Source organism: Camelina sativa, chromosome 19, assembly GCF_000633955.1.
Source record: "Camelina sativa cultivar DH55 chromosome 19, Cs, whole genome shotgun sequence".
NCBI lineage: Eukaryota > Viridiplantae > Streptophyta > Magnoliopsida > Brassicales > Brassicaceae > Camelina > Camelina sativa.
Window position 1 is genome coordinate 9,759,590 of NC_025703.1, and position 19,603 is coordinate 9,779,192.

General features: G+C 37.3%; 5 protein-coding genes across 7 annotated transcripts; 3 read left to right on the forward strand and 2 right to left on the reverse strand.

Moving 5' to 3' along the window:
- On the forward strand, positions 274 to 1,329 carry LOC104767633 (F-box/FBD/LRR-repeat protein At2g26030). The gene is made up of 3 exons (XM_019240862.1): positions 274 to 681; positions 761 to 901; positions 991 to 1,329. Exons 1-3 carry the CDS (start codon positions 289 to 291, stop codon positions 1,327 to 1,329), a joined length of 873 nt encoding a protein of 290 aa, XP_019096407.1. The 5' UTR covers positions 274 to 288.
- LOC104765773 (la-related protein 6C) lies at positions 4,326 to 7,163 on the forward strand. Its single transcript, XM_010489533.1, has 10 exons — positions 4,326 to 4,937; positions 5,182 to 5,263; positions 5,359 to 5,453; positions 5,529 to 5,600; positions 5,688 to 5,767; positions 5,850 to 5,928; positions 6,015 to 6,062; positions 6,152 to 6,220; positions 6,302 to 6,427; positions 6,513 to 7,163. Exons 1-10 carry the CDS (start codon positions 4,506 to 4,508, stop codon positions 6,777 to 6,779), a joined length of 1,350 nt encoding a protein of 449 aa, XP_010487835.1. The 5' UTR covers positions 4,326 to 4,505; the 3' UTR covers positions 6,780 to 7,163.
- LOC104765774 (CDPK-related kinase 2) lies at positions 8,430 to 12,356 on the forward strand. 2 transcript variants are annotated; one of them, XM_019241328.1, is made up of 11 exons: positions 8,430 to 8,946; positions 9,003 to 9,313; positions 9,947 to 10,077; positions 10,220 to 10,261; positions 10,371 to 10,479; positions 10,587 to 10,962; positions 11,058 to 11,170; positions 11,303 to 11,410; positions 11,508 to 11,570; positions 11,669 to 11,836; positions 11,920 to 12,356. In XM_019241328.1, exons 1-11 carry the CDS (start codon positions 8,691 to 8,693, stop codon positions 12,061 to 12,063), a joined length of 1,821 nt encoding a protein of 606 aa, XP_019096873.1. In that variant the 5' UTR covers positions 8,430 to 8,690; the 3' UTR covers positions 12,064 to 12,356. The 2 variants fall into 2 exon arrangements, with proteins under 2 accessions (XP_019096873.1, XP_019096872.1); XM_019241327.1 differs by having other exon boundaries at positions 8,938 to 9,313.
- Positions 12,582 to 14,235, reverse strand: LOC104765775 (putative nuclease HARBI1). Its single transcript, XM_010489536.2, has one exon. The coding sequence runs from the start codon at positions 14,155 to 14,157 to the stop codon at positions 12,817 to 12,819; it is 1,341 nt and encodes a 446-aa protein (XP_010487838.1). The 5' UTR covers positions 14,158 to 14,235; the 3' UTR covers positions 12,582 to 12,816.
- LOC104765776 (polyadenylate-binding protein RBP47B) lies at positions 14,363 to 17,414 on the reverse strand. Of its 2 annotated transcripts, none has more exons than XM_010489538.2 (6): positions 16,710 to 17,414; positions 15,774 to 16,257; positions 15,550 to 15,632; positions 15,337 to 15,467; positions 15,129 to 15,222; positions 14,363 to 14,708 (listed from the first exon to the last, which is right to left on the reverse strand). In XM_010489538.2, exons 1-6 carry the CDS (start codon positions 17,127 to 17,129, stop codon positions 14,589 to 14,591), a joined length of 1,332 nt encoding a protein of 443 aa, XP_010487840.1. In that variant the 5' UTR covers positions 17,130 to 17,414; the 3' UTR covers positions 14,363 to 14,588. The 2 variants fall into 2 exon arrangements, with proteins under 2 accessions (XP_010487840.1, XP_010487839.1); XM_010489537.2 differs by having other exon boundaries at positions 14,363 to 14,711.

Below are 19,603 nucleotides of genomic sequence, written 5' to 3' on the forward strand. Positions count from 1 at the left end.
AAGTTCAAGGTACAGTACGACGAAACCAGTGACTACAGAGAGGATTTTGTGAATTGGATCGAAACAGTGGTTGAGCGCGGAGTGCAACATCTAGAAGTTGAGTCTCTTATGGAACGTTCTAGCCGAGATTACTTGACTGACAAGATTTACAACAGCGACACGTTGGTGTCTTTAAAGCTAGCGAACGTAGGGTTGTCGGATTTGGATCCCGCGGTTGGTGTTTCTCTGCCTTGTCTCAAGATCTTGCATCTTGCTGACGTTTCGTACGATGATGAAGATCCTCTGTTCATGGAGAAGCTCATCTCTGGTTGTCCTGTTCTTGAAGAGTTTGCCTTGGCTTTGCCTTACGATTATCATGAGCGCCAGAAAAATGTGTCGTCTCTGCGTGTGAAGTCTCAGACTCTTAAAAGCTTTATTTTCTCGTTTGATACTAATTACACTGATACTGTTTTTGCCTTTGAGATTGATGCTCCACAACTCAAGTATATGTACTTCAGTGATGATCAATCTGATAGGATTGTGCTGAAGAATCTGACCTCTCTTTCCATGATCGAGATCGGTAGTGACTTTCATGTTGACCGTGGAAGCACTTCGTATAGAGAGAGGAGAAATGCTATCCGCGATTTTCTCAATGGTATCTCTAGTGTAAGACATATGATCATCTCTGAGTCTACTCTAAAGGTAATTTTTTATATTCTAAACAATCGAAATTAATGTGTATCCTCTAACAATATGTATATTTATTTTTTTCTTCTTGCAGGTCCTCTTTCATTATTCCAAACTGGGACGGATTCGCAAATTTGATAACGTGACTCGTTTGCAAGCTGCAATTTATAGTAACATGTTAGAACTATTTCCAGCCTTTCTAGAGAGCTTCCCAAACCTGAAAAATCTCATATTGGTAAGCCTCTGATTGAGTCTGCGATTTGGTTAGTAAGTTAAAGAGTACACTATTGATATATATTGTATACTGTGCTTGTCCGTTTGCAGGACCTTATTGTTGTTACAAGGGAAATCAAACTTAATGGTGTACCCCAGTGTATGGTATTGAATCTGGAGTGTGTTGAGATCAAATTAAAAGATGTTATGGTGGAAGAACCCGTGAAGACACTTGTGAGGTATTTTCTTGAGAATTCAGTAGTTCTCAAGAAACTCATTCTGCGTTTCAAAGAGTCTTCTGAAGCAATGAAAGTTTATGCTAGGGCAAAGAAAGCTTCATCTAGAGCAAAGAAAGTTTCAGATATCTTCAAGGAACTTAGTACATTCACTAAGCTTTCTCCGCGCTGTGAGATCATCACTATTGATTTAGGAATCTTTTGTTATGAATAAATTTGAGTGAGGGATAATACCTTTTGGGAGACTCTTAAGTATTATTTTTTGGTTTCTCTTCATTTTGGGTTTGAAAATTTTTCTCTTTTTTTTTTGCCGACAAAACAAACGTACATTATGTGTTAATCTAGAGTTTACAAAGCCACGATACAACGAATCTGTTAACCATATCGGAACATGAAGATATCTTGTTAACTATATCTGGTAGGTGCAATTTGAATATATATGCTTTTACTAGGGTGTCAGAATTACCCAGGGCAGGTCGTGAAACTGATTTGGGAAGGTACATATATAAAGGAGAACACATTTGCAAGATCTGAATGATGCACGCACAATAATATGTCACTGCACTGATTTAGTCTCATCCTTCACTGATCCGCCAGATGATACAAATATATATATGTAGATATTGGATCATTTAAAAAAATTATCTTGCAATACAAATTTTCACTTAACGTTTTCGTCCAATACATATTCTAATATGACTCTTGTGGTACCGACGAGTGATCCAGTGAAGTCGTTCATGGAAGACATTGAGAAAACCCGGACACTTTCAGGGAAATGTGTTAAAATCCGACCGAGGGATGTCCAAATGGACACATATATTTTATGGACATTAAACCCAAATAGAACCATGTCCAAATAAGTCCAAACCAAATAAGACTGTGACTAATTGGGTTGTCCAAATAGTCCACATAATTCATGAATTCAATTATGATAAATTTATCGTAACAATTATAAATTCATCATAACATTCATAAATTCATACATAATATTCATAAGTTCATAGTAAATGCAATAATCCTATACACAAGCACAAAAAAAATCGAAACTTTTGAAATACACAAAAAATTAACTAGAAGAAAATAACAAAATTTACTTCCAAATTATTCAAAAGCTCGCGAAGTAGAGAGATTCAACTTTGGATCAGAAGTAACCAAGGACAAGATCTGATTCAAACTTAGAATCGACGAAATCGAGAGAGAGAAAGAGGGGAGAGAGAGAAGCAACGAAATGAAGAAAAAAAATTTCCCCAAATTTAGAAACCCTAATTTTTAAAGATTATTGGACAGCCCATGTCTAGATGAGTTCGGACCATTTATTAGCGGGCTAAATTGGTTTTGGGTCCATTTAACCGCTTCAAATTTGGTCATGACCATGATCAGTCCAAATAAATTTGGACATGGACAGCCCATCGTCTCCAAGCCCAACTGACATCCCTAATCCGACTATTTATTGATTCTCTCAAGGAAGAGAAGAGTAAGCTCAAGGATCCCGACCTCCCTATCTGCAAACAGTTCTTAGATGATGGTAATATAATTTAATTAGCATTGTCCACGGAGGTTCGAGTAGCATTGGCCACGGGGGTTCGAAATTTAACATGGTTTCCCCTGGCCCCAAGAGATTAGTCTTTGGGCCTAGGAAGCCTTTAGGATCACTCCTGAGTTATCAAAAAAATATAATTTAATTTGCTTTCGTCTAATGTATATATATATAGATCATATTGTATCAGTTTTCTTGTTTTTTAGTTACAAATTTTAGATCATTTTATTGATCTGTTTTTGTTTCTTTATTTGTTGAAATATATGTAGCCATCTACAGTCTCGATGTGGAACATGATAGAGTTACAAAAAATATCAAGGATATACTGAATGAAACAGGGATTACCAATGTAGATGTATTGCCGGAAGAGATTATAAGGGTCTTTCAGAATCCAAGTCTTAACCTAGCTACTAACACTGGGTTACAACTTCTTGCAACACCACCAGAAAGATTGATGCAGCAACAATTAAGGCAACAAAGCTTTGTTAACCATATGGGACAATTGCATGGAGGATTACCGCAACAAAGCATACAAAGCATACCGCAACTATAATATGGGCAACAAATGTTACCGCAACTACAAAATGGGCAACAAATGTTACCGCAACTACAATTTGGGCAACAAATCTTACCTCAACAGGGATTAGGGAAACGAGAATGAGCAAAACGTCCGTTCTAGTTTGGTTTTATCCTTTTAGTTGGCTTTTGAAGATTTCTTTTAATTATTCTCATGGGATGATACTCGCGCGTTTGTGCATGAGATTCATCATTCCGAACACAAAAAAAGGTTTAGAGAGAGAGAGATGCTTGGTTTTGTTAATGGTGGAAATGCTTTTAAAANTTTTTTTTTTTTTTTTTTTTTTTTTTTTTGCTTCGATTATTATTGACTTATACGGCTATATGATCTAATATCTGTGTTATCTGATCTTTTGTTTCAGTTCGGTTTTATTCCGACAAAAAATAAAAATGCTCTTGGCTTTTGTCTTGTTAAATTGTGATTCGAAACTCAGCGACTTACGTACAATCCGGTTCAACAGAAAACTATACTCCATTTTGCCTAAAACTTTTAGTCGAAGAAATAGAAAAATGCATGAGGGGGATGTTAGAAATTAATGGAATAAATATAACTAAAGTTGTGCAAATAAATATAGGTTCATAACAAAAGAAAGATATATGAATCTTTTATACTAGTTTGGACAGTTTGTCAAAAACTTGGACCATATGTCGGAAAAAAAGCAATAGAGTTTGTTATGAAGTTATACGACTAGAATTTTAGACTTATATCGAGCGGATGATATAGCCCGGGCCAAAAGTCGCCATAAAACGTTTTTCACGCTATAAGATTATGTCACCTCTAATTGGATGGTCGACACTTCGACAGTATAATGCTTTGTACCTAGTTTTCAAATAAACAAAGTTTAGTCGATGAAAATATGATTTATCAAATACTTTATCTTTATACTCCCCCACCAAAAAAAAAAAAAAAAAAAAAAAAAAAAAAAAATTTGCTATTAAAAAAAAAATTAAAAATTTGAGGGAAAAAAAAAAAGGTTAAATACACAGTCAAACATGGAAGCTTATTTTTCTCGTTAAAAAACCATAATTTGCGCGAAAAAACTAAGGCTTCAAAAGTTTTTTCCATGTTTCGAAAATAATTAGGAGAGTGAGAAAATTCCGAGAAGAAGAAATCAAATCAAATTAATAGAAAAAGGTAGAAACAACATCACTATTCATATTTTGTTTAGATTGAAAAAAAAAAAACTTAACTCAAAAAAAATATATATCAAACAACAAAAAAAACCAAAAAAAATTATTTTTGTTAAGAGACTTTTTTGTAGAGTAGTGAGAGTAATATGGCGCAGATGCAGCGGGAAGAGGTAGCGTCCGTCACGAAGGAGACGACGGAGAAGAAACTATTAGACGGGGGAGGCGGATCTTCCGGCGCTCAGGCGACGTCGTTCAAATTCAACGCTCAAGCACCTGAATTTGTACCGCGATCACATACCACCGCACCAGCACCGCAGGTTTCTCCGATCTCTGGTTACTTTTACCCTTGTTGCATTGGAGGATGCGGCGGCGCAGGAGGGACAGGCGTTGGTGCTCAGTCGTCGGATTGGATCTACGTGGGAGGAGGAGATCCTACAGCTCAGCATCAACATGTTCATGATCCGGCTGCTGCGTTTTACATTCCGAATCCGGCTGTTCAGTTTCCGGTTAATCAGAACTCGTCTTCTTCGTCCAAGAATCTACTTTCCGATGATCTCCGGCTTAAGATCGTTAAACAGGTTTTTTTCACTTCTTTATTTTATTTCCTCTGTTTACTTTTTACGTACGTCATGAGATCATATTTACAAATTATTTATGATCATATGATTTTTAATTCTGTTAGTTAGTTGGTGTAATTGCACATAACGATGAATCGAATAAGATGAATTTTTCCGGTTTATCAACAAACCAACTCTGGTTAAGCCTTTTCATGATAATACAATAGAAAAACCTATCTTGAATCACAAGAAACCACTTATATAGGTTGAGTACCAGTTTACGGACATGAGTCTCCTAGCAAACGAGTCCATTTCAAAGCACATAAGCAAAGACATTGAAGGTTATGGTAAGCATTAATTGTTTTCTGTTAACTATCTATATAAGTATCTTTTATGTGAAGATCTGTTTTCCATTCATTCATATATATGGTTTAAAACGCAGTGCCCATATCCTATATCGCTTCGACCAAGAAGATCAAGGCATTAACGAGTAACCACCACCTAGTTTCACTTGCTCTACGCTCCTCTTCAAAGCTTGTAAGCTTCTTCTTTCTTTATATAATCTCTAGTTTCCAAGTATATTACTAAGAGATCTTTGTGAATAAAATGAAGGTTGTGAGTGAAGACGGCAAGAAAGTTAAGCGTACAAGTACATTCACTGATAGAGACAGAGAGGAACTGCAGGTAAATCTCCCTTTGAATATCTCATGAAAGGGCTTCATCATATTTGTAATCAACTATACATCAAGTTCTTGTATTGTTGTTCTGCAGGGTCGGACTGTCGTTGCAGAGAATTTGCCAGATGATCATTCTTACCAAAACCTTGAGAAGATCTTTGGAGTTATTGGAAAGTAAGAAGGCCTTTTTTACTTTCATTTTAAACTTTGCTTCTTTAAATCAATAAACAACAACTCTAGATTCAATTTGTTTCAGCGTCAAAGCCATTCGTATCTGTCATCCTCCAGAATCCAACTCCTCCCGTCCAAAAGGCGATTTCTTGATGAGCAACAAAGTAAGTATATACCATGGATTCTGTTTCTAATTACCACATGTACTTAAAGAGCTTAACATATATATTCTTCTTGTTTTACTCCAAAGATTCACGCCCTTATCGAGTATGACAACACTGTTATCGCTGATAAAGCTGTGAGTAAATCTTTACTTACAACTGTCTCTTTTCATCCAAATCTCTGTATACTAGTTTCTGAGATATATAGCAAACGTGATCATACTAGGTGGAGAAGCTGAACGATGAAAGAGACTGGAGGAAAGGGCTTCGCGTGAGGCTGCTTCTCAGATGCTCGGTACGTAACTCTTCTTCTTAATTAAGTCACATATTTCTCTTGAAACGCTCTGAGAATAATTAATTTGTGTGCTATGTACAGCCCAAATCGGTGCTCAAGAACCGAAGAAACTTCGATGGGATCCTCATCGATGATGAACTCCCTTCTTATGAATCAGGAGAAGACTCTCCGCGTCACCATTTAACCGAATCACAGCTTGATAACGACGTAAGTACTGTTTCTTAATCCCCACGAAATCTTTTTTTTTTAATATATATATATACAAACTAAATTATCTTGCTGTGCACGTTAGGGTGATGACAACAATGTTGGTGGACTGTGGGGTAAAGGGAGAGGAAAAGGACGAGGACGATCCCCAAGAAGCTACGCAGTAGGAGGAGGAGGACGTAGCTTCGGGATTGGGCTCGGAGTCAGCCTCGGGACACCGAGCCTAAGCTCACACGAATCTTCGTCTCCTAAAACAGCAACAAAAGGACCAAGAATGCCTGATGGAACCAGAGGCTTCACCATGGGACGTGGCAAACCTTCCTCCATCTCACTCTCACCTAACAATCTCTAAATTATTCACCACCACAACGACTACAGTTTATTATTCATTTACTATAATAGAGGTAAAAGTTTTAGAGAGTTAATTAACCAAATAATACATATATGGGTTGGTTTTTCTAACATGAGTTCACAGAAGCAAGGCATATGACTTTGGGAGAAGATAGTGAATGAACTATATGATGAAGGCATGGTGACATTTTTTTGAGTGTTCGTTTTATATACCTTCTTTCATTCTTTTCAATTCTCTAACTTGAGCAATTTCCTTTTTCTTTTGTATGTTTAATATATTTTATTTTTGTGAGATTACTATTCTGAATAATGAAGGGTTTATAGCACAAGAATTGCAACCCTACTTGTGTATCTCTCAACTCTTTGTTTTGATTTAGATGAATGGACTGGATAAGTAACTGAAAGATTGGTTGAAAACTAATCAATTTTTTTTCTCTAAAATATATATAACTGAAAAGATAAATAAGAGTATTGAAATAGCACCTAAAAAGCTCAATGGTTTTTTTACGCCAAGGTTGTCTAGTAATTTGAATTTCATAACATATAGTTGTCACACAAACTAATAAAGTATCATAATATTAATTAGTATTAATTCTGTAATCTTTAATTGAAACAGAACCTAATTTTACTGCCAAATTAATACAGCCTTCTAAGGGTGGAAATTGATGGCCATGCCCATGTATATTAATTAGTATTTTCATGAAACCAAAACATGCTATATTGCTATACTAGTAACCAACTTCATAATTATTGTCTATACGTATACGTACTATACTGATTGGTAGATGGAAGTTATAATATAATTATACTAATTTCTACGGATCTTGTAAAATATTCCAGAGAGATTATCAAATCAAGGTCAGTGAGAAAAGGGAAAAAAAAAACTTAGAGATGTGGATCAAGTATATTGAAAACGATGAAATCTATTAAAATAATTGAAATTGATATGCGCACTGTCCGAATACAACGAAAGTGGTTAGGTTACAACATAAGCGATGCATTATTCAAGAACAAGCAGGTACGTCCAATCAAAATTGATGGAGTGTGTAAACGTAATCCTGATTTTCAGAGCGAAGTAATTTGTATTCTATCTATAGTTTACTTAACTAGTTAATTAGTAATAATTTTAATTTAGCGTCGTCCTCGGTGACCTTTGTTTCCACTACAGAAAATATAATTGCATGTATACCTAATACAAGGATTGATGATAGTTTGTAGTATCTAAGCTTATCACAAGATTGAGAGCTAAAAAAGTTGATCTTTAATTCCCCATCTTTGAAATGATAACGTCCATAAATACATTTTTCAAACGTTTTTATTTCTTAACAATAACGTATTTTTTTTTCACCTAAACGAGATCTTCACCATTCACCAATTTAAAATATATATTTGTTTTTTTTTAATATATTCTCTTATCAAAACAGAAAAAGACAATATCAGCAACAAAGAGACAAGAAAAAAAAAAAAAGACAAAAAAAACAAGAAATGATGATACATGAAAAAATAAAATAAAAAAAATAATGTAATAGTATATTGCTTAGAGAAAGAACAAACATATGTGTAAACATAAATAGAAAGACGTGGCAAAAGGCAAAACTAATTTCAACCAATCCACATCTAATTTTTTTTTTTAAAACCTTTCTCTTCTCTTCATATCAGATGGAAGCAAAGCAACTTCATCATACCCCCGCAGATTCTGCCATGTGGCTTCTCTCTCTCTCTCTCTCTCTCTCTCTCTCTAACTTATTGAAACCAAACCAGACAAGAGCGTTTCAATGTCATTGCTGTGATTCTCTTTAAGTCCGTCCAGACACAACTCCCAATTCTTCTTCTTCTCTTCCTGTTGTCTTTTTTTTTAAAAAAAATTTTAATCTTTGAAACCGGAAAAAAAAAAAGAAGAAGAAGGAAGAGTATGGGAGGCTGTACTTCTAAGCCCTCCTCCTCCGTCAAACCTAATCCTTACGCACCCAAAGACCTTGTTCTTCAAAATGACGATTCTACCCCTGCCCGTCCCGGCAAATCCCCTGTTCGTTCCTCTCCCGCCGTAAAGGTCTCTCCTTTTTTCCCTTTCTACACGCCTAGTCCCGCCCGGCACCGCCGTAACAAGAGCCGCGACGGCGGAGGTNGAAAGACGTGGCAAAAGGCAAAACTAATTTCAACCAATCCACATCTAATCTTTGTTAACCTTTTCTCTTCTCTTCATATCAGATGGAAGCAAAGCAACTTCATTCATACCCCCGCAGATTCTGCCATGTGGCTTCTCTCTCTTCTACAGCTCACTNACGGGATGTTCTGCGGCGGAGGAAGGAGAAGAAGGAGGCTGCTCTGCCTACGGCGAGGCATCAGATGGAGGAGGAGGAGAGGGAGGAGGTTGGGCTGGACAAAAGATTTGGTTTTTCCAAGGAGTTACAGAGTAGGATTGAGCTAGGAGAAGAGATTGGTCGAGGGCATTTTGGTTACACTTGCTCTGCTAAGTTCAAGAAAGGAGAGCTCAAGGATCAGGAAGTTGCTGTTAAAGTCATCCCAAAATCTAAGGTCATTTTTTACAACAACTTCACTTTTCTGAAATTCTCAAGTTTTGTGCTTCAATTGGCCTTAAGTGATAGCTAAATTTTTGTAATTGAAGACCTTGTGTGTTTCTTGTCTGATTTGGTTAGTAGAGATGTTGAACTGTTTCTAAGTAGAAGAGCAAACCATAATAGTCTCCTTATTTTTGCTTCATGATGAACCTGTAATTTGATCAATTACCTTTCTCTTGTTTAAGCCATCTTTTTGAAAAATTAATAGCGTATGTGGACTTTGACGTTTAGAAATTAATAGAATAAACTCGGATGATGTTGAAGTTTTTAATGAGACTAATGTTTTATCCATGGTTTTCAATAGCCAAGTTTTCAATACTTGTAGATATTAGCTTTGCTGACTTTTCTGTGAATTTTTTTCAAAACGTTTTAAATTAGTCAATAAATTGGAAGCATGGACACTTGTGCTTATTGTCAATCTAGCAAATGAAATTTTCTATGGTCCGTATTTGATGACTAAGCATGTTAGCTTTGCAGTCGAGTTAGTTGGAATCTGGATTCGCGTACACATCTATGTAGTATACAGATGGGGTTTAGTGTTAGCTTAATCTATAATAGAGACTGTTGCTCATCAGTTTTGGTTTGGCAGATGACATCTGCAATATCTATAGAGGATGTGAGAAGAGAAGTTAAAATACTGCGGGCTTTATCTGGACATCAAAATTTAGTACAATTCTATGATGCATTCGAGGACAATGCCAACGTCTACATCGTTATGGAGTAAGACAACTTGTTTCCACGCCACATATCATGTGCTTATATATCCCTGTGTGATGTTAGAATCTTATCTTACTAGGGGAGCTATCAGATTCCTATTTTCTTGACTTGGCTGAATAAACAATTATTTTCTTCCAACTTTCAGGTTATGTGGAGGTGGTGAACTTCTTGACAGGATACTAGCAAGGTCTGCTATTAAAGATTGCTAGAAAATTTGTTAACTCTATGGTCAGAGATTCTTCTTGAAGATGGTTCTATTACCTGTCTAACTATTTCGTATTCATCTTCTCTTATAGGGGAGGTAAATACACTGAAGATGATGCAAAAGCAGTGCTTATACAGATCCTTAACGTTGTAGCTTTCTGTCATCTCCAAGGTGTTGTTCATAGAGATCTAAAGCCAGAGGTGAACCACACTTTCGTATTTGTTTTTTTTCCCCTTCAAAACCCGAATGAAAGATCTTCTCTTAGTATAATACCAATCTCAAATTTTGAAAAACGTTCATATGTCAGAACTTCTTGTACACTTCCAAGGAAGAAAACTCTCAGTTGAAAGTCATAGATTTTGGCTTATCAGACTTTGTCAGACCAGATGAAAGACTAAATGATATAGTGGGAAGTGCATATTACGTAGCCCCTGAAGTTCTACATAGATCTTACACCACGGAAGCTGATGTATGGAGCATAGGAGTAATAGCATACATTCTCCTATGTGGAAGCCGTCCTTTTTGGGCAAGAACTGAATCAGGAATTTTCAGGGCAGTTCTAAAAGCTGATCCTAGTTTTGATGAACCTCCTTGGCCTTCATTATCCTTTGAGGCTAAAGATTTTGTTAAAAGATTATTGTACAAAGACCCTCGGAAAAGAATGACAGCCTCTCAAGCTTTGAGTCAGTAAACTCTAAAATCTCCACATCTTTCTTTGGTTATCTTCTGTTTCTAGCTGTCTGATTAACCACTTGAATTTACTGTACGGTTTTTACAGTGCATCCTTGGATCGCGGGTTATAAGAAAATAGAGATCCCGTTTGATATTCTGATCTTCAAGCAGATGAAAGCATACTTGAAATCTTCTTCTTTGCGCAAAGCTGCTTTGATGGTACATTTTTCTTGTAACCTTTTACATACTGTTTCCTATGAACAGTAAAGGATGTGTTTAAGTTTTGATGCCTTTGTATCTAGTTAGCTCTCCACATTTTATTGTTGATCCTAACTCTTTTACCCTCTCCAGGCTCTATCCAAGACATTAATTACCGATGAACTTCTTTATCTGAAAGCGCAGTTTGCACTCTTAGCACCCAATAAAAATAGCCTCATTACTTTGGATAATATCAGATTGGTTTGCGCCTTCTCTCCCCTCTCTGTTTCTGTCTCTGTCTCTCTCTCTCTGGTAGGGAACAGACAGCTCAAAGCTAGATTCATTTTCTGTTGAACAGGCACTTGCTACAAATGCAACAGATGCAATGAAGGAATCACGGATCCCGGTCTTTCTTGCGTTGGTATTATTCCGTTTCTGTTCTTCTTGCCCTTTTGCTTAATCTGTTTAAGAGACAATACAAGGTTGGTAACAAAAGGCTTGGTTTTTGGGAAATGACAGTTAAATGGACTTCAATACAAAGGGATGGATTTCGAAGAGTTTTGTGCAGCTTCTATTAGCGTTCATCAGCATGAGTCTCTTGATTGTTGGGAGCAGAGCATTCGTCATGCTTATGAGCTCTTTGAGATGAATGGAAACCGAGTTATCGTCATCGAAGAACTAGCTTCTGTAAGTTTTTCTTCTTCACTTAAAGACTTTTGTTTCACAATATTTTCAGCTAAATTACTAAAGGGAACACAAATGCATTGTAGGAACTTGGTGTTGGATCATCGATGCCGGTCCATACCATTCTACATGACTGGATAAGACACACTGATGGGAAGCTGAGCTTCTTGGGTTTTGTCAAACTGTTGCACGGTGTCTCAACTCGACAAGCATTAGCAAAACCACGGTGAAAAAAGTAACTTGATGTTATAATGGATTCAAGAGAGGAAGAACAAACAACTTGCGGATGGATTTCAAGAACTTAACTGATTCTTGGAGTGGAATCGGACATTGGAATTGTTTTCAAGACCCCATTCCTATGTTTATAGTGTTAAAAAAAGAATGCAAAGTTCCAAACATAGAAAAGAGTATCAAAAAAATCCAACAGGCCTGGAAAGTTGTAATAAGACGATAATCCAGTAGTGATGTACTTCCAAATCACGGAAGACAGAGGTTAAGAACATTCCTTTCTCTTTTTGTTTGACTTGTCTCCATATTTTCAAACCGGAAAAAGGTTTCACAGTTTAGAATCTAAACTTTAAGATAGGTTCCATTCCACTAAAGTTACATTCCATTCTCAATCAGTTACAGAACATATCATAAACCTTTTTCTAAGCCACAAAACTGACCGTTGGGATCAGCAAAAGAATTAGTTTTCTAAACTTTCTAAATCCCAAAAAAAACTTACTTCTCAAGATTCCTTAATCCATATCAATAAAAGTCGTACATTTAATTCTCAATGTGTCACAGAACATTTATAAGTCAGAAAACAGAGTCTTGGGATGGTTCAGCAACAGAAACAGCTTTTTAACATTTATAAATCCTCATACTTGAACCTAAAACAACTCTATTCTTAAGAGAATTTGAATCTACAATGCTATCTAAACACTTGCTTCATACATGATATAACAAGGTCGAAAGTTCCAATTGTTGACCAAGATCTTTTACCTTGAGGAGAGCCTCTGATGCAAATCATCAGCCAATGCTTGCCTCAAGCTCTCTCCATAATAGTAAAACTGCCTCTCACTCTCCAAAACTCTTGCAGGCGTTCCAATTTCATCTGGATCTTTCCAAGTCTCCGGCTCAGGTTCTCTAGCAATCTGACATAAATTATGCAACACACAACAAGCCACAATAGTCTGAGGAGCATGGTTCACTCCAACATTCAAACTCTGAAGAATCTTCCATCTAGCCTTGAGCAATCCAATGGCTTCCACCACCACTGACCTCCCTTTCATCAGCATTCCGTCGAAGAGATTCTCCGGCGGCGAACCAGAGCCATTGGGTGAAAAAGGAGTCATGAGGAATGAGAGAAGAGGGTAACACCAATCTCCAACAATGTAGGGTCTCACATGGTGACCTCTGATATTGATCACTTTCTCCCAAACAATGTCTCCTGAAGTAAGCCTCTTGTAAAGAAGACTATCTCTGAAATGCGAAGAGTCGTCTTCCCCACCTGGAGCTTTCACACACACGTCCCAAAAGATCTTCTTGTGATCAGCAACGACCTGAAGCAAAACGGCGTCGTATCCGTACTTGCAACCGTAAATGTTTTTAGGGTTTAGTTTCGTGCGGCGTCTTAGCTTCACGGGAGTGCTATCAATGGCGCCGCAGATGTTGGGGAGAGACGTGAGTTCTTCGAATCCCTGAGTCGTTTCGATCAATCTGCGTTTCCCGACTGGGATCTTGATGAATTCCGGGTAAAGCTTGGTGGCTAAGAGACGCGTGACCATGTTTGTGATCTTGGAGATGAGGTATGGATCCAGAGCGTAGCGAGAAGCTAGGGTTTTCGCTGAGCAGCCATGAGCGAGACGAGAGAGAACCATCGCGACGGCGTAATCGGCTGGGAGAGAGAGATTCGAAGCTGTGATGAAGGGCTTGAGCTTGTCGACGACGGTGGTGAAGACTGGGTAGGAGAGACCGTACAAAGAGCGCCAGCGAGCGTCACGGAGAGGCGCATCGATGGACCAGATGTGGTCGGTGGATAGGGCACGGAAGGCAGCGACGGAGTAATCGCCGTCGGGGAGAGGCGGAGGAGGGGAAGGGGAAGGAGAAGCGGAGGAAGATGAGGAATCTGTTGAAGATCTGTTGACGGCGAGGAAGGAGAGGAGAGATGCGAGAGTGAAGAAGAGTAACGGCGCGGCGGAGGAAGATGAGAGGAGAGATGAAGGTGTGGTTGAAGACGGCGAAGATGTGGAGGCGGAAGAGAAGATAGTGCTTGTAGGGTCTAATGAGTTTTGGAGATGGAGAAGGTGTGAGAGCATCGCCATGAAAGCTTCTTCCATCTTTCACTCTCCTCTTTATTTTTTTTTTCTTTCCTCTCCGGAGAGTTTGATGAGAGTAGGACTCGAGGAAGAAGAAGGGAGATAGAGAGAGAGGGGCTTATAGTTAACTTTTAAAAATTAATAGGGGTTTAAAAGATGTTTTTAAACTTTTGGGGTCTCTTTTTAATTTATATAGGTTTTGCGGAGCAATTTGTAAAGATAAAAGAATTTAAAGAGGGAACTCAACTGATCCAAGAAAGGCACACACCCATTATATTAGTCTGAGAGACAAACCAGTAACCAAAATTTTTGAATCCTCCCCAAACAACAAGTCTATCAAAATCAAATCCATCTAACAAAATTCTTCTTTCGACTACAAGTTTAGTAGCTTTTGATATCTGAATCAGAGCTTTTAAACCACTGAGAAGCCACCATTGGTGATGATCAGTCTCTCAAGTCTCACCATGATAGGTGTTGGATTCGTGGTGGTTAGCATATCCTCCTCCATTGTTGTAACCTTGTCCTCGTGAGTATCCTCCATTCCACTGCTGTCCTGAGTCTCCTCCTCTCCACTGCTACAAGTTTGAACACATTAACAAAATTATAGAGAAATATTTAGTTGGTCATGGTTAGATAAGATTCTAGTTTTGTTTAGTTCAAGACAAGTTGGAAAAAAACAAAGAGCACTTGATGGGAGAACCATTTTTTATGTCCTAGACAAAATTGGGGACAAACAAAACCATGTCGACATATGACCATGTTCAGGGTTGGTGACACAAGTTGGACGTGGAGACATGTATTAGATATTCTCCCACTTGCCTAAGTCACAAGAGAAAAAGGAAGGGAAGGTGCTGAGATTCCACCAGCTATTGTCAACTACTGACATTCCTTTTTATAACAACATGCCTATAACGCTATTCACAAAGTCTGACCCTAGCAAAAATAAGAGTATTCTACTGATAGAATGCATCAACTCCAAAGTTAAATTTTACCTGTTTGTTTGGGGTTCGTCCCCAAGAGAGTCTGACAGTGTTCTTGCCGATGACTGTCCCGTTCAAACTCTCGATGGCATCTTCAGCACTCTTCCTGTCAAAACCAAGGCAGAGTCGCTTTATTTCACTACTAGATATATAAGCACCTAACTGGTTGCTCAAGCATTTTGCTGAAAAGCCAGCACTACAAACTAGATGAGGACCGCACCTGTCAGCAAATTGGACAAATCCACATCCTTTGCCTACTGGGATCTTCACTGAAACAACTTCCCCAAACTGGGAGAAAGGTTGTCTGAGGTCTTCATCAGTAACATCAGGGTCAATGCCCCCAACGAATATCTACACTTAGAATAAACCTTAAAAAAAATGAGCAGCAAAAACATATATAGAGCTTGAATAATGCTGACATATGACAACTCACTGTTGAGTTAGTTGATTCGCCATCAGACTGCGAGCCATGAGCCATGTAACCATTTGCTCCATGTCCACCAGCCAGTATCAGAGCTATTCCGATAAAAACATAAAACTTTCTATTTCAAAAATCTTTGTTCAGTGCAACTATAGACTCATTAACTTAATAACTTTAAAGTCCTATGAAAAGAAACCAAACAAGAAATGAAAATCTCAGTATCCAATAACACCTACCTTGTGAAGAATGTTGTTGCTGATTAGCAACAGCCCTTTTGGGAGTTGCAACGCCAACGCGCATTTGCCTGTTAGAACAGAAAGCTCCGTTCATTTCTGTCAAAGCTCTTGATCTCTCATTTTCATCACCAAACCTAACAAAACCGTAACCTTTGGACCGTCCGCTGTTGGAATCAATCACAACTTTAGCGCCTTTGACAGAAGGGTATCTAGTAGAAAAGGTCTCATGCAATAAATCGTCAGTCACATCAGGAGACAAGTCTCCAACAAATACAGATAGATCCGGACCACTTTCTACTGCTCTTTTTTCAGCAGTACTGAAAGATGCCCAGTTCAAACGGAAGGGCTGCTCCGAGTTTGGCATCAACGAACCACTATAGTTCTGAAGAACTTCTTCAGCTACAGCACGTGAAAGAAACTCAACAAAGCCATACCCTTCTGACTGAGAAGTGAGCTTGTTACGTATAACTTTCACAGAAGAAACCTGCCCAAACAAGAAACATCAGAGAAGAGAAAGAACAAAACAGATCAATATGTATGTATGTATAATTGTACATAAGTTAGTCAGTTCATGTAAAGTGAAAAAATCTTATGCAATTATTCTCTTTCTTTACGTACTTTACGTATAAGGTGCTTTTTATTTTTGTCTTACCAGAAAAGTTTTAACTAAACGTGGCAAGGTACAAGAGAGTACTTTTTTTTGCCTAACGAAAACAGAACTTGTCCTGTCCTTTTCAGGTCAATGCTGTTTTCCATTACCCTATTTGTTTCTACGCATATTCAATAATCCATTGGATCTAATCTAATCCAATTAAGTACTTTTAAAAATTACGAGTTGGCTTGACAAATGAATCAAAACACAAGAACATGTCAAAGATTTGCAAATCAAAAACAGAGTACGAATAGAAGGGATAAGCTGAGAAACAAGAAAAATACCTCGCCAGTGTGGGAGAAGCAAGAATGGAGATAAGTCTCGTCCATCCAATGAAGAAGATCACCGATCCAAAGAGTCTTGACATCGTCACCAGATCCACGGTCAAGAGGCTTGTGTTGATGATGATGCTGTTGATAAGAGCCGTATTGGTGAAGCTGAGGATGGTGGTGTTGCTGCTGCTGATAAGGACCTTGGTTATAAGGAACGTATTGGTGAGGATACATCATCATCTGTTGTTGCTGCATCATCATCATAGCAGCTCCGGGATACTGCATGGCCGCCGCAGCCGCCATCCACTGTTGCTGTTGTTGCTGATGCGGTTGTTGTTGTTGTTGCCACTGCTGTGGTGGTGGAGGAGTGGTGGTTTGTTGCGTGGATCCGGAAGTTGCCAACGTTGAATCTGAGCCGTTGGTCGTCTGCATCTTGATTAAAAATGTTCTTGAAAAAAAAAAGAAACCCGATCCGATCTGATCTTTTGAGTTGTTGGATACAAAAACTTCAAGATTCTTTATTCTTCTTCTTCTTCTTCTTCTTCTTGTTCTTGTCTCTCTCTCTCTCTCTCTCAATAGACTGAATACCTTCTTTTGTTCCAAGAAGTGCGTGAAGAAAGTGAGCTCGTTGAGCTCTATGCAAATGGCGGAGAGAGAGAAAGATTTGGTCTTAAAGGGAGGCGGAGAGAGAGGGTAGTGAAATCAAATGTAAAGGCTGAATGAAAACTATGGGTCATTCTTGGGGGAAGTGGCCGAAACGTGGGGCCCATTTTCGTGCTTAAGCCGTGTTGTTTTTTTAGATCGGACGGCTCTGATTTCACCGCAGTTTTTTGCCACTTACTACATTTTTTAATCTTCCTGTGGTTTTTAAAATCTAAAAACTATCAAAGTTATTACAAGGATAAGGATTGGGTAAAAAGAAAATAAAATTTTCCATATTTACTTTATTTAACCGTTTTGTACTGTGAACTGTGAAGAAAGAGTCAGCTTGTTTGTTGTACTTGTACGTTACGTACCAGCAAAATAAATACAGTCAGTACAGCTGTGTATTCCGCAAATTATTTATTTTATATGTTGTATTTACTATATACAAACGAAAACTACATACTAGCTTTGTGACAGTATTAATTGAAATTTGTGCTGCTATCATTTATTGTAGTTTATTTTACCAACATTTAAAAGTCGAGAGAATGAGTATCCACATTTAAATCAACACTAAATTAGTATTTTAGTGTTCTTTGGAATATATAGTTGGCTTTCATAATTTTATTTTTTTTTGTAAATAAAATGAAAATGTATATGCAAAGGCTTGCATAACGCAATTACTCATCATCTTCTTTATTGAATTGTCTTGGTAGTAGTAGAACAGGAGCCAAAATATTACTCCCTCTATTTTACATAGATTGATGTTTCAATAATTTCACATATATTAAGAAAAAGTTAAGCTTTTTTATTTTTAAACTAATTTATAATTATTTTATAGTAGAAAGGGAAAATATAACCCACTAAATATCATGACAATTGGAATAAAATATAAAGTAAAAAGATCATTTTAGTTTTTTAATGTAGAAAATCAATTTTTTAGAGACAAAAAATATTCTCTAAAACATTAATCTATGTGAGATAGAGGGAGTATAGCTTACAGACAAAAAAAAATGAAAATTTTTAAGCACTTTATTTTATTTTATTTTTGTCGGAAAATAGCATGAACTTTTTTTTTACATGGGCTGTAATTAAGACTCCCGCATTACTAATTTAAAACAGAAGCCTCAGTTAGTTCGGATTCTCTTACCATATCAAATTCGGCGGGCACGTCTATCATAACAGCAGTCATATCTTCCACATACATCTCGTCGAAAGCAGTGTTTGTATTTAGAGGAGGTTCGTTATTTTGGATTTCTTCAATCTTATTTCTGCAAACAGGACAAGTAGAGTTCGACTGAAACCATGCGTCTATACATTCAGCATGAAAACAATGATTACATCGAGGCAAAACCCTTGTTTCATCTCCATCTATGAATTCGGAAAGACAAACGACGCATTCGACGTTATCGTTAAAGTTACGAGAATTAAACTTGAAAAGTACGATGGGAATTGATCGGGAAACGGAAGAGTTTATTCTCGAAGTTTCTGTGCCATGTAAAGTAGCACCATGATGAGTATGATGATCATTATTGCTGTTTTCACAACATGCAATATAAAAACGGAATGCACAAGAAATCACAGTCAAAATAGCGAGGATGATGAGATATTGTAGAATTTCATGAGCCACTTTGTTCATTTTCAAAAGAAAAAAGAAAAAAAAAAGTTAGTATGAATTTAATTTCTCAAATCTCAAATAAGCTTATTAAAAACTATTTTTTTTTTGTCAACAACTTAGTATTAAATAGTCGGGTCAAACCATTTAAATATCATTTACATACATAACATGTTGCGATTTTATTCAAATGATGAGTGCAAGCTGCTTCTTTTATTGAAAATGTTAGTGTAACCAAAACCCAATCTTTTATTCTATAAAGCACAAATCACTGACCAATGAGATTCTGCCACATAGGATTTCTATTTTATATTTTAAATTATAAAAAACAATTATAAAGTAATGTTGAGATCGTGTGCAAAAATGAGAGAAACAAAAAAACTGGTTATAAAGATAATAACACTGGACTTCGTAATTTATAAGGCCCATAGTTTCTTTTCTTCTCTGTTACTCTTTTTCGATCTTTGTCCCACCTATTTAGCAACGACGACAAAGATGATTTGGCAGGTCATGCGAATCCGAAACCAACGTGGATGGCAACGTCGTTCTGCCGCCAGAATCAAAAATATTGCGATGAGATCATAACGGAAAATTAGGTATACTTTTTTTTTTGTTCACCCAAACTTATATTAGAATTAGAAAGATACAA

Bases quoted from the DNA above. Each gene is read 5' to 3' on its own strand.
- LOC104767633 (XM_019240862.1), top strand. From the start codon at position 289: ATGGAGAAGCTCATCTCTGGTTGTCCTGTTCTTGAAGAGTTTGCCTTG. The intron at 682-760 runs GTAATTTTTTAT...TTCTTCTTGCAG, and splicing joins TCTCTGAGTCTACTCTAAAG to GTCCTCTTTCATTATTCCAA. The intron at 902-990 runs GTAAGCCTCTGA...GTCCGTTTGCAG, and splicing joins ACCTGAAAAATCTCATATTG to GACCTTATTGTTGTTACAAG.
- LOC104765773 (XM_010489533.1), top strand. From the start codon at position 4,506: ATGGCGCAGATGCAGCGGGAAGAGGTAGCGTCCGTCACGAAGGAGACG. The intron at 5,264-5,358 runs GTAAGCATTAAT...TTTAAAACGCAG, and splicing joins CAAAGACATTGAAGGTTATG to TGCCCATATCCTATATCGCT. The intron at 6,221-6,301 runs GTACGTAACTCT...TGCTATGTACAG, and splicing joins GGCTGCTTCTCAGATGCTCG to CCCAAATCGGTGCTCAAGAA.
- LOC104765775 (XM_010489536.2), bottom strand. From the start codon at position 14,157: ATGGAAGAAGCTTTCATGGCGATGCTCTCACACCTTCTCCATCTCCAA.
- LOC104765776 (XM_010489537.2), bottom strand. From the start codon at position 17,129: ATGCAGACGACCAACGGCTCAGATTCAACGTTGGCAACTTCCGGATCC. The intron at 15,633-15,773 runs GTAGGTGTTATT...TTATCGGAATAG, and splicing joins GCAACAACATTCTTCACAAG to CTCTGATACTGGCTGGTGGA. The intron at 15,468-15,549 runs GTGAGTTGTCAT...TTCTAAGTGTAG, and splicing joins GCGAATCAACTAACTCAACA to ATATTCGTTGGGGGCATTGA.